Genomic DNA, 12,068 nt, shown 5'->3' on the forward strand with positions numbered 1-12,068 from the left:
TCCATTAAAATCAAACATGCCTCTGCCCTTTATTGCACACAGTGCACGGATTTCCACCTTTTCATACAAATTTCGTCATTTAAAAAGTGTGAAACCGTCATTTATCTCTTATTAAGTTCAGTTTTATGATGTCCTGAAGCCTGGTCCTTCCTTTTTCAGTCAGTGAATGGTGTGGAAACGGCGCCCCCTGTAGGACGATGGAAGGTTTTTGTTTTTTGGGGGGTGTTTTTTGGGTGTCAATGATAGAAGAGATGCGTTTCTTTTCAGTCCGTGCCTTTTTACTCTCCAGGACACACACACATACACACACACGTGCACACACACGTGCACACACACGTGCACACACACGTGCACACACACACACACACGTGGGCTGATGAACGCTAAACACAAACACAGGGCCTGGTCCTCAAACAGTTCTTCCCAAGTTAGCAGCAAATTTGACAACTGGGTTTGTTCTTTTCTCTGACTGGTTCCCAAAACCCCCCAAATATCAACCCTCGTCCGTTACTCGAGCGTTTAAGGAACGGTTCACCAAAATATATAAAATCTAACATTTTTCCTTTCGCGGGGTTCGTAAGTGAAGCTGGCAGGTAATGGAAGTCTTTACAAAGTGAATTTTTTAGCCTCTGAAAGAAAAAAAAAAACAAAAAACAAAAATAATCTTCACGCATAAACATTTTTTTGCAATAACAAGCATAATCTGGTTGTACAAATTTTAGCTTCAGGCCTTTTTCTGCTCCCTACTTTTGCTTAAGCCTTCATACTAGAAGTCAAAACGATAAAATAATCCCCAGGGTTGGTTCAGTCATTCGGCTCCACGGTGACGCCGTGTGACGCACGTGAAGTACTTGGGTATTATTATTATTATTAGCAGATCGTGGCCTTGGTGTTATTTTAACTCAGTTTTATATGCGTTTAGTCCTGACTTTTATGACACACGTTCATTTGCACGGTGTAAGTGCTTGCTCATGGATCTGGAGCCAATTCATCATCACAAATGTCCTATATGGAGGCATGCTGTTACAGGTACACTGAGTAAACCTAACGATTTTACGATGAACCGTTCCTTTACGAGTGAGAATCAAATCTCAGAACTAAAAGTTTGACTCTCTGGTCAAATGTTCCAGAAACAACAGACACAAAAATCAAACGTACGTAAAAACTACATATACACATCCGGTCCGATCGTTCCGAAGAGTCCGGACCGTCTTTTGATTTTCGCCGTATAATGACAGTAACGACCGTGTAAACTCCTTCTGTTTGTTAACGTTCGGTCTGTAAATCACTTCAAATTAACGTCAACCCCGCGGATTAACATACACCGATTCGGAAGAAGGAAGACGTCCGGTAAGACGAGAAGCGAGACGAGAGACAAGATGAGACGGTTTGGTCTTGAGTTTGGTTCAGGTGGAGGTTAAAGATTTCTGCTCCAGTAAAAGCACCTGAGAATGAGGTCTCCGTCTTCTGTCCTGTACTCCGGATGTGTTCCTTAAAAGTTTCTTTAAAATATTTATGGCTCTGTTCTGCGATCTGTCCCTGCATCCTGAGGTCAAAGTTCATCGTTCTCCATCTGTTTAAACGCCTCCAGGTCCTCCTGCCAATCAGCCATTATCGAGTCCACCGATTGGTCGTTAGGATCATCGTCCTCTACAGGCTCCTCCCCCACACTCAGAGGTATGTCGTTGCTAAGCCCCTCCTCTGGCTTTCCTGCCTCCTCACCCGCTTCCACTTGGTCCTGAGCTGTGGACTGTGATTGGTCAGGTGTTGATGAGGGGGCGGAGTGACTGTGGTCCTCTTCGCAGCAGCCTTCCTCCTCGTCTCCTTCCTCTGTTTCGTCTCCACCTGAGAGCAAAGATGTGGAGCGGAGAGATGTCAAGCAACATGACATTGACTTCTGACATGTTCGGTGCATAAGAATACAAGTTTGTTACACTTAATATACTGTGAATGAGTCAGAGAGTCAGTCAGTGAGTTGTTGAATCAGTAAGTAAATCAGACAGTCAGCAAGTGAATCAGTCAGGATTTGAGTCAGTGATTCAGTCAGTGAGTCACTGATTCACAGACATAAGATTTGAGTCAGTGAGTCAGGGTGAATCTGCATGAGCCAGTGAATCAGTCTGTGAGTAAGCCGTTCAGACAGTGAGTCAGCTAGTCAGTCTGTGTCAATTAGTCAATTAATGAGTCAGTCAGTGAGTGCGTCAAACATTCCGACACTGAGTCAGGTGGTAAATGAGCGTGTCAGTGAGTTAAATGTTCAGATATTGAGTCAGTCAGTAAACTGAGACAGAAAAGAGGGTGAAGAGGGAAAAAAGGAAGAGCTGTAGAGTACTTACCGCCATCCAACAGGGTGCCCGGCAGGGCTTTTCCCTTAAATATGGCTTCTGCTCATTCATAAGTGGAGAGAAGGCAGAGAGAGAGAGAGACAGAGTGAGAGACAGAGAGAGAGAGACAGCGAGAGACAGCGAGAGAGACAGCGAGAGAAAGAGAGACAGACAGACAGACATAGACAGACAGAGAGAGAGACAGAGAGAGAGACAGAGCGAGAGAGAGAGACAGAGAGAGAGAGAGAGATAGAGAGAGACAGAGCGAGAGGCAGAGAGAGAGACAGAGCGAGAGGCAGAGAGAGAGACAGAGCGAGAGGCAGAGAGAGAGACAGCGAGAGACAGCAATAGAGAGAGAGAGTGAGACAGAGTGTGTGTGTGAGAGAGAGAGAGAGAGAGAGAGAGAGAGAAAGAAAAAGCCAACAGTTACAGAAAAGAAGTGGAGAGATTGAGTCTAGGTTTTTAAGCACAATTTCCATCATAAACACTAAAAGTACACAAATGTCCCCTGGAGTCAATTAGGAGAAGTGACTTAAATAATATCATCCCATAAACCCACCCAGACATGTGAGTTAAACACAACTGCATTCAGATCCAAGTGTTTAATTAAATACGACAAGAATAAACTCTGATGCAGTGTTTTCTGTTTAAGGGTAAAACATCGTGAGGCGACTCACCTCGGTCTCGGGCTTTCTCATTGAGCAGCACCTCCACCTCGTTGTGCTCCTTCAGGGCCTCCAGCAGGATGTTCCCTTCCTTATGGAACAGGAAGAGGATGGGCAGAGTAACGTCGTCGGTGCTCCGGCCATCTCCTGCCATCTGGAAGAGCGGCGCCGTGTCGCTGCTGCTGCCCTCGTTATCGTCTGAGAGAAGAAGTAAAAAAACGTGGAAATGTAAAGTCACACTTTTTTTCGGGTTGCTGAGTGATTTAGGATTTTCCCCTAAACACTAACACACACCATCAGCTCAAGGCAGTGCCAAAAGTCGGACTTTATCTATATTACATGCTGGGCTGGGTTAGTCCATCTTTTAGTCAGATTTTTTTAATATAACATGCCAAAAAAATAAATGGTTTATTTTGTACAATTAGACCTGTGACCTTGTCGCAGTAATTAACCAGCTTTTAAATCATTCTGTCCCAAGATTACTTTTTACTGTTTATTAAAGGTGCGGTCTCCGTCGTTTGAGAAATGCTTCAGAAAACAGTGTCGGGACGACAGTCTAAACAAATACAAAACAAACGTGTAGCCAATGAGCAGAAAGGGTCGGGGCTTGTCTATATGGGCGGAGAGAGTGTTCGGTGCGCGTGTGTGACATTAGCAGAAAGCGGTTTTAACATCGACATGGAGGATAAAAACAAAGAAAGGAAGAGAAGAAAGACTTACGATAAGGACAAGAAGTAGGACGTGTTAATATAGGATCAGCTTTCCAGCGCTGGAGAGAACTGAAGGAGCAGGAAGTTGGCCACATATTCACAGGTTGGAGTTTCCCGAGTCAATAACTCCTGAGCTAAACGCTGTTACTACACAAATAACACCTCTTTTCTATCGTAGTAATGTAGAGAGGCAGCTACAACCGCGTTTTGTGTAGTAACAGCGTTTAGCTCAGGAGTTATCGACTCGGGAAACTCCGACCTGTGAATATGTGGCCGACTTTACTTAAGACGCCGAGGCGCTTTTTTCCTTCTCGATAGGTGAGTAACGTTGGTTTTGCTTTGTTACACAGAACTAATATATGCCTTTGTCCTTTACATCATTATGCTTGTGTGGCATTTTTGCTTGTTTGTTTATCTACAATCGTATTGTTCTTCCCTTCAGCTATGATAACGACACATTTCTTTCTGTTAGTCGCCTGGGTTACGTATGTATGTGTGGGCGGAGCTATCGATACAGGGGTGGGACCCGTTTGGGTTAGGGGTGTGTTTGTTTTGGTGATTTTATAGTTAGTTAGTATCATAGCATGCCTAAGAACACGCCTTAAACTTCACGGAACCATAAGACGTACCACACGCCCTCGAGTCGAGCTGGTAACTGTAATGATTCACTGCACCATAATTCAAACACAGTGTTATTTTTCCCCACTGAAATCTCCATGTTCCTCACCGATGACGATTCCTCCGATAGCTCCAGCCTTTTGAATGTTTCTGGCTTTCTCTGCAAACATGCATTGTCCCCTCTGCAGCAGAGCGATACGTCCGGCCACAAACTCGCCGTTGCTCAGCTCGGCGCAGCCGGAGTAAGGCTCGGCGACGGCCACGAAACCTCGCACCTGAGACGCGGAGACAGGAAGAAAGTCGATTATCTCTCATTACGAGTCGGTGTGAAAAAAATAATCCTGAAGTGTTTAGTGTTTTTTTTTCAGATAGGGTCAGTGTCGTTTATAACTACTCACCCCGAAGCTGTTCTTAGAAAGGTCCATCCCGAACTGCGCAGGTCCGGCGGTCAGTACCACTCTTCCGAAAAAGGGGTGTGAGATGATCTGTACGGCGCGGGGGGGGAGCTGCTCTTTCTGCTGCTGGCTGGAGAGCTCCATCATCTCCTGCATGAAGCGCATGCCATCCTCAGCAGCTACAGCGCTCACCGCCTACACACACACACACACACACACACACACACACACACATCAATGCTGCATACTCATGAATAGAAATGGAACGGATGCCATATGCTGTGTAAATAATCATGTATTATGCACAGAGGGGAAAAAAAATAAAAGAATAAATAAAACACGAGACGCTGCGCAAGATTTACGGAGAAACAATAACAACCTGAACATCCCGAATATCACAAAGAATATCGAATCGATACACACGGGAGCTCAAGCTTAGGTCTTATTACGGAGAATATTCAGATGACTTTTGTTCTGCCGTCTTAAAGCGAGGACTTTTTTCAGCTTTTATCCTTAAGAACTAAACTAAAAATCAGCGATTTTGTCCGCCGAAGGATACGATTCTAAAAAAAAAAAAAAAACACGTTGATATAATCCAGTGTTTCCTTCGAAGCCACGCCCCTAAAATGTACATTGCCTCTTTTCCACCGAGGCAGTTTGAGTGCTGGTTCGGAGCCTAATTTAGAACCAGTTCTTTCTTTTTGCTGGTCTAGACTTAAGAACCGCTTGCGTCGGGGGCTGTGGGCGGGGCTGTGGGCGGGGCTACTGTTAGCGCATTTGATAATGTACCTTAAGTATACTAATGTTTAATACACTTACTTTACTGCAATATGATCATTTATCAGCACATATGATAGTAGGTAGCTACATGCTAAGGCTAACTTTTTTCTGTGTTAATGATAAAATAACGTTATGTACGTTTCTCGATCACAACCTCCGTTTATACAGATAACACGGAGCCGCACGTACACGTCGGATTTGCCGCGTTTGGATCCCAATATAGGTTCACAAAGCCATGAGCATTAACAGTAAAGCAACATCCGCCATTGTTGTGTTTGTGTTTGCCGCTGCTGCGCTAACGTTGCTGCGCTGGGTAACGTGACACGTATACTGTGACATCAGACTCGACTCTGTGATGCTCTCAAACCGGTTCTTTTTGGTGGAAAAGGGGTAAAAGTGCTGCTTAAGCTACAAAACCTGAACTGTAATACTTGGGTCCAAAGGACAGGGCGGTGAATGGGTGGATGTACCTGTGCGGCGTGCTGTACGAGCTGCACTCTGCCGTCCTTCAGGTGGATCAGCGTGACCCCCATCCTCTTCAGCAGCTCCAGGTGCTCCGGATTATTAGCCATGAAGTCTTGAGCTCTCAGCGGAGCACGGCCCACTCCTGGCTCTCTGAAATACAGAGACAGAGGTGAGATGTAAGAAGTCTCCAGTATCAGGACGGAGAAGTTTAGTCAGAATATATAAAAAGCTCACGTGTGAACCTCATGCTTACCGTGGGGGAAGGGGGCGGGGACAACTCTTGTCCACCGCACTCCTGATCGGCTCGCGGAGGTTGTGTGGGTAGGCGGGGTCAGGGAAAAGGAGGCGGGTGTTGGGACAGGTCCATTCGAAGTTCGAGTCGTCGAGCTCCGCCGGCGTCTGTTTACGTCGCAAGCGAGAAAGAGAGGAATTAAAAATAAATAATGAAGTGGGGAAAAAAAATTCAGATGAAACGAATAACGTACGTATTATTGTCTTACTGTCTAATAATACAGAATGTTTAAGATATAATAATATGAATAAACTACAAGGCGGTTCATAAAGGTGCGTTTTAGACCGATGGCTTTTTTTTTCCCCTGTGACAAAGATCGCGGACATAGAAATAAAAATCGTTGCGATGATAATTTGAAATGAATCAAATTGTAAATAAATCGGTAGGAAATGGAGGGAAATCTCCCGACGCTGTCGGCTTTCCGTTGAACTGTGAACGCTGAGACGTGTTTGGAACAAAAACCAAACTAAACTAAACGTAGGCGGCTTATTCAATGTTAGAGAAAATCTTTAAAATGAATAATATATATATATATAGTATATTTTAGTTTATTCTTAATTGTAAACTTCTTCCAAACCCTGGCGTTAATGAACACATCATTTGCATATGTTAATGATCAGGGATACAGGGGCCGTGTATGTAGCGTGCAGTACCGGAGCGTGCAGTACTGTGGTGTTGCCTGCAGGGGGCGGGTGTGAGCGAGAAGCGATGGAGAGGGACAAGGGGAGCAGGTGGGCCTCGGTGGTGAAGATGTAGTCCTCCACGTCGAAGGGTAAATCGTCCTCCTCGGCAAACAGCAGGAAGAGATACTTAAACATCTCGGCCAGGAAAAACGAGTCCATGCTGGAAGACAAACCGGAATCTAATGACCTTCTACATCGCCTGTTTAAATCGACCGGGAAATTTAAAACTAGAACTTCATACGTCATGGGACATGATGAACCGAACACGTGGCATTTGGCCATTGGGGATTTGACCCCACGTACATCCGGTCGTTATGAGCTCTTCGGATATCTGTGGCTGTAAAAATAATCCTAGTGGGATAAAGATAAATCTGTACTGCGTCTCTCACCGGTCCTCGTGGCTTCCGGTCCTGACGTCCTTCATGGCGGCGAAGCCACACGGGACCCGAGCGAAGCGGTTCAGGTTTTCCAGAACAGTGCGTCCCACCTCCAGGTAATACGGGTCCCTGGTGGCCTGCGAGCGTTAGGATATCAGGGCGTGTTCGGGGACAGAAGAGTTTACGATCAGTAACGAACACGTTTATATAAACGACAGAAAAAAGACATCCCTGTTTTTTTTTTATCCTGCCATTAATTTCATATATAAATGAAAAATGTTCTAATTAAAATGTTATTGCACTGAAATTTGTGACAGAGACACACACTGTGTTTTAGTGTGTTCATGTTTATTGATTAAGACATTCACTTCATTCATCATTGGGAGAAATACAGACTTCTATACTGGAACGATAACATGAACGTTCTGAGTCAGACTGAAGACTAGTTGGTTCAACAAAGCATCTGTGAGTCAGTGACGTAAAGAGGAACTCGATCCTGGGTTTAGGGTTAAGGGCGAATCAGACAAGCGCTGTGATATCGTTTAAACTTTACTGTGGAAACACACGAGGAAACTCAACACGTCACGTCAACACCCTACAGTGCAAATAGAACACTGAGGAGTACAGAGGGGGGGGGGGGGGAGAGTGGGGGGAAGGGAGAGAGAGAGGGAGAGAGGGGGGGAGAGAGAGAGAGGGGGGGAGAGAGAGAGAGGGAGGGAGAGAGAGAGAGGGAGAGAACAGGAGCTGTTCTAGTATAACACATCTCACATCTTAATACACACACACACACACACCATAATACACATGCACACACCTTAACACACACACGCACACACACGAACCTTGATATACACAGACACACCTTAATACACACACACACACCTTAATACACACACATGCGCACACACACACCTTAAAATATACACACACACGCACCTTGATACACACACACACGCGCACCTTGATACACACACGCACGCACACACCTTAATATACACACATGCGCACACACACCTTAATATACACACACGCACCTTAACACACACACACGCACCTTAATACACACACACGCACCTTAATACACACACATGCGCACACACACACCTTAAAATATACACACACACGCACCTTGATACACACACGCACCTTGATACACACACACGCACGCACACACCTTAATATACACACATGCGCACACACACACCTTAATATACACACACGCACCTTAACACACACACACGCACCTTAACACACACACACGCACCTTAACACACACACACGCACCTTAATACACACACACGCACCTTAATACACACACACGCACCTTAATACACACACACAAACACACACACACACGCACCTTAATACACACACGCACCTTAACACACACACACATGCACCTTAATACACACACACACGCACCTTAATATACACACACGCACACACGCACCTTAATACACGCACCTTAATACACACACCTTAATACACACACCTTAATACACACACCTTAATACACACACCTTAATACACACGCTCTCACACTCTCGCACGCACACTCTCGCACGCACACTCTCGCACGCACACTCTCGCACGCACACTCTCGCACGCACACTCTCGCACGCACACTCTCGCACGCACACTCTCGCACGCACACTCTCGCACGCACACTCTCGCACGCACACTCTCGCACGCACACTCTCGCACGCACCTTGTAAAGGAAATAGGTGCTCTCGGCAAATTCGGGTCTCAGTGGGTGCTGTGCCCAGTGAACCCTGAAGTCTGTAGTGAAGGCCTGATGAAGGAGGGAAAGGAACAGAGGAAGTTAAAGTGACATAAACAAAGAGCTTAAACACTCAGAAATGTCGCTCGCAGAAAGAGGAACCTACTTCAGGTAGGAAGTTGTGCTTCTTGGTGACCTGATACAGCATTTCATGGGTTTCTATAGCAGGGCGGATGTCTCCTTTTAACACCTGCGGGAGGGGGATTTAAATAACAACCATTATATAGAATATAGACGTATTCCCAACAAACCCAACACAGAACATTTTAATAGATCGTTTTATGAACTGAAGGAAAAGATGCCCTGGGTGGAGAAACAAATAATTGCCCCCTAACTGATAACTGGGTTTAAGAACAGGCTTGATTACTGGCAGCACTGCAACGAGACAACGATCAGAACCCTGATGTGAACTGCACTGAGATGTTGGGGCAGGAGCTTCCGTTCCTCCAGAAGCGTTTCTAGATGTCCTCCTGTCTAATCTGGTGTCTAATGAAACCAAAACCGTTTACAGTGACAGATATGGAGGAATAGAGGAAATCCGGAGGGAGAGAAGCCTTTTTCCACGACACGGTACAGGACATGACACACTTAGAAGAAAAGGTTCCTCGAGGGCTCCTTCAGATGGCCTTTTTATTCTGTTTAAATAAAGGAAACCGTTGGGTGTGGTGTTTCTCAGGGTGCTAGATATCGCACACTGCTTCGTGGCTTCCTTTCATTCTACTCCTGCATTTATCTGTCCTCTTATCCGTCCATCACTTCTAACCTTCAGAGAGAATTCTTTCCTACCTAAACTGTTTTTTTATTTTATTTGTTAACTTCCAAATCCCACGAACACCCTGTGGGTTCAGTTCTGTAACAATGAACGTGTCTGTTAATCAGTGATAAAGTCACAACATGTTTATATTCTATGTTCCATAGGCATATTAAATAAAGAGAGAGAGAGAGAGAGACACACACACACACAGACAGACAAACAGAGAGAGAGAGAGACAGGCAGAGAGAGACACAGACAGACAAACAGACAGAGAGACAGAGAAAGAGAGAGAGAGAGAAGGACAGAGAGAGAAAGAGAGAGAGAGCAAGAGAGAGAAAGAGCGGGTGGGCGGGCGAGAGAGATAGAAAGAGAGAGACAGGCAGACAGAGAGAGAGAGAGACAGAGAGACAGAGAGAGACAGAGCGACACACATACACACAGACAGACAAACAGAGAGAGACAGACAGACAGACAGAGAGACAGGCAGAGAGAGAGAGCAAGAGAGAGAGACACACAGACAGACAGACAGACAGACAGAGAGACAGAGAAACAGAGAGAGAGAAGGACAGAGAGAGAAAGAGAGAGAGCAAGAGAGAGAAAGAGTGGGCGGGCGAGAGAGAGATAGAAAGAGAGAGACAGGCAGACAGAGAGAGAGAGATAGAGATAGAGACAGACAGAGAGAGAGACAGACAGACAGACAGAGAGAGAGAGAGAGAGAGACAGACAGACAGACAGACAGACAGACAGAGAGGGAGAGAGAGAGAGACAGACAGACAGAGAGACAGGTAGACAGAGAGAGAGAGACAGAGAGAGAGAGAGAGAGAGAGAGAGAGAGAGAGAGAGAGAGAGAGAGGCAGACAGACAGAGAGAGAGACAGAGACAGAGAAAGAGAGAGAGAGGGAGAGAGAGACAGGCAGACAGAGAGAGAGAGACAGAGAGACACAGACACAGAGAGAGACAGAGAGACAGAGTAAAGTCCATGCCGGTACAGTGATGAACGACACCGTAGGGTTTCAGAGGCTTTTTTCTGCGTCTGACCTGCAGCCCGGGGAAGAAGGCGAGCAGTGAGTCCATCCATGTGCGTGCAGGCAGCAGGGGTTTGTGTATGTGGACGTCCAGCAGCAGAGGAGGCTGACTGATGTACTTCATTATAGACGCGTAGTGCTGAAAGACACACGAGTCAACATACACATCACTATAACACACTTACTCCAACATTTAACTGGATGATGTCGTTTTCAGCACGTGCCAAGAAAGTTTAAAGCTTGTCTAAAATTCTGTTTCATCTCTGTTCCTCACCCGTGCCACCGTGTGTGTGTGTGTGTGTGTGTGTGTGTGTGTGTGTGTGTGTGTGTGTAAAGGAAAGCTCACTATATTAAAGCGCTGAAGTAACTGGTCGTCCCCCAGCAGGACGTAGGCCTTCAGCAGGTACTCGTAATACGAGTCGATCCCGGCTCCGACTCCGCTGTCTACAGGAGACAAAGGACACGGAGACATAAGGACAAAATCCACCAGGGTTTCGGTGAATAATGGTACAGTCCGGTGCAGGTTCGTCCTCACCTCGGCGCACCCACTCCCCCGAGTGGATATTGATGGTCGTTCCCACCAGGTTGCTGTTTCTCTGTCTCTTCTCCCACAGGAAGTCGAGAGCTCTCCGAGCGTGGGCCTAGACGTGATCAACACAACTCCATCCATAAACGCAACACGTGATTTTTTTATTATGGCGTTAATGGGCGTCGTTTCTCAGCCACTTATGTTTCATCAAGCTGAAAAGAGCCTTTAAAGGCACGGTGCACGGTGTTTGAAAGCCAATGTTGACAATCACCTGAACAAACACACCCCTAACCCAAATGGGTGTCACCCCTGTTTTGATAGCTCCGCCCACCCAGGCAGCTATTACGCCGGAACCTGCTGGGGCGGCTGACCGAGGGTGTATTTTTTATCACTAAATGAACACGATGAGTAACACTATGGTAATACAAATGTGTGTTTGTGTTACTGTGTGTTGTAGCGTGAAAGGTTTAGCTCCGTTTCACGCGGAAGACGACGTTCGACACCTAGAACCTGAGGCAGAGGTAACGGCAGGTATCCGCCATGTCGATGTCTCAATCGCTCTCAACCAAGTCAAGACACGCCCCTTTATGCTAATGTAACACACGCGCACTGAATGCTCTCTCCACCGCATATCGCCAAGACACGCCCTTTTATGCTAATGTCAGACACGC

At 46.1% G+C, this 12,068-nt stretch overlaps 1 protein-coding gene across 2 annotated transcripts in view; it reads right to left on the bottom strand.

Moving 5' to 3' along the window:
• The window catches only part of edem3 (ER degradation enhancer, mannosidase alpha-like 3), an 18,763-nt gene continuing 6,695 nt past the window's right edge, over positions 1-12,068 (bottom strand). Inside the window, exons 9-22 of one of the 2 annotated variants that reach the window (XM_047799822.1) lie at positions 11,404-11,509; positions 11,215-11,312; positions 10,882-11,007; positions 9,196-9,279; positions 9,018-9,101; positions 7,322-7,446; positions 6,903-7,092; positions 6,211-6,356; positions 5,963-6,107; positions 4,716-4,907; positions 4,427-4,592; positions 3,002-3,187; positions 2,337-2,384; positions 1-1,845 (exon numbers count right to left, since the gene is read on the bottom strand). In XM_047799822.1, the coding sequence (XP_047655778.1) occupies positions 1,553-1,845; positions 2,337-2,384; positions 3,002-3,187; positions 4,427-4,592; positions 4,716-4,907; positions 5,963-6,107; positions 6,211-6,356; positions 6,903-7,092; positions 7,322-7,446; positions 9,018-9,101; positions 9,196-9,279; positions 10,882-11,007; positions 11,215-11,312; positions 11,404-11,509 (1,989 nt within the window). In that variant the 3' untranslated portion in view covers positions 1-1,552. The remainder of the gene's footprint in view (positions 1,846-2,336; positions 2,385-3,001; positions 3,188-4,426; positions 4,593-4,715; positions 4,908-5,962; positions 6,108-6,210; positions 6,357-6,902; positions 7,093-7,321; positions 7,447-9,017; positions 9,102-9,195; positions 9,280-10,881; positions 11,008-11,214; positions 11,313-11,403; positions 11,510-12,068) is intronic. The other variant, XM_047799823.1, reaches the window with a different exon arrangement.

The sequence above is a fragment of the Tachysurus fulvidraco genome, chromosome 14 (genome assembly GCF_022655615.1).
Source record: "Tachysurus fulvidraco isolate hzauxx_2018 chromosome 14, HZAU_PFXX_2.0, whole genome shotgun sequence".
NCBI classification, from domain to species: Eukaryota; Metazoa; Chordata; class Actinopteri; order Siluriformes; family Bagridae; genus Tachysurus; species Tachysurus fulvidraco.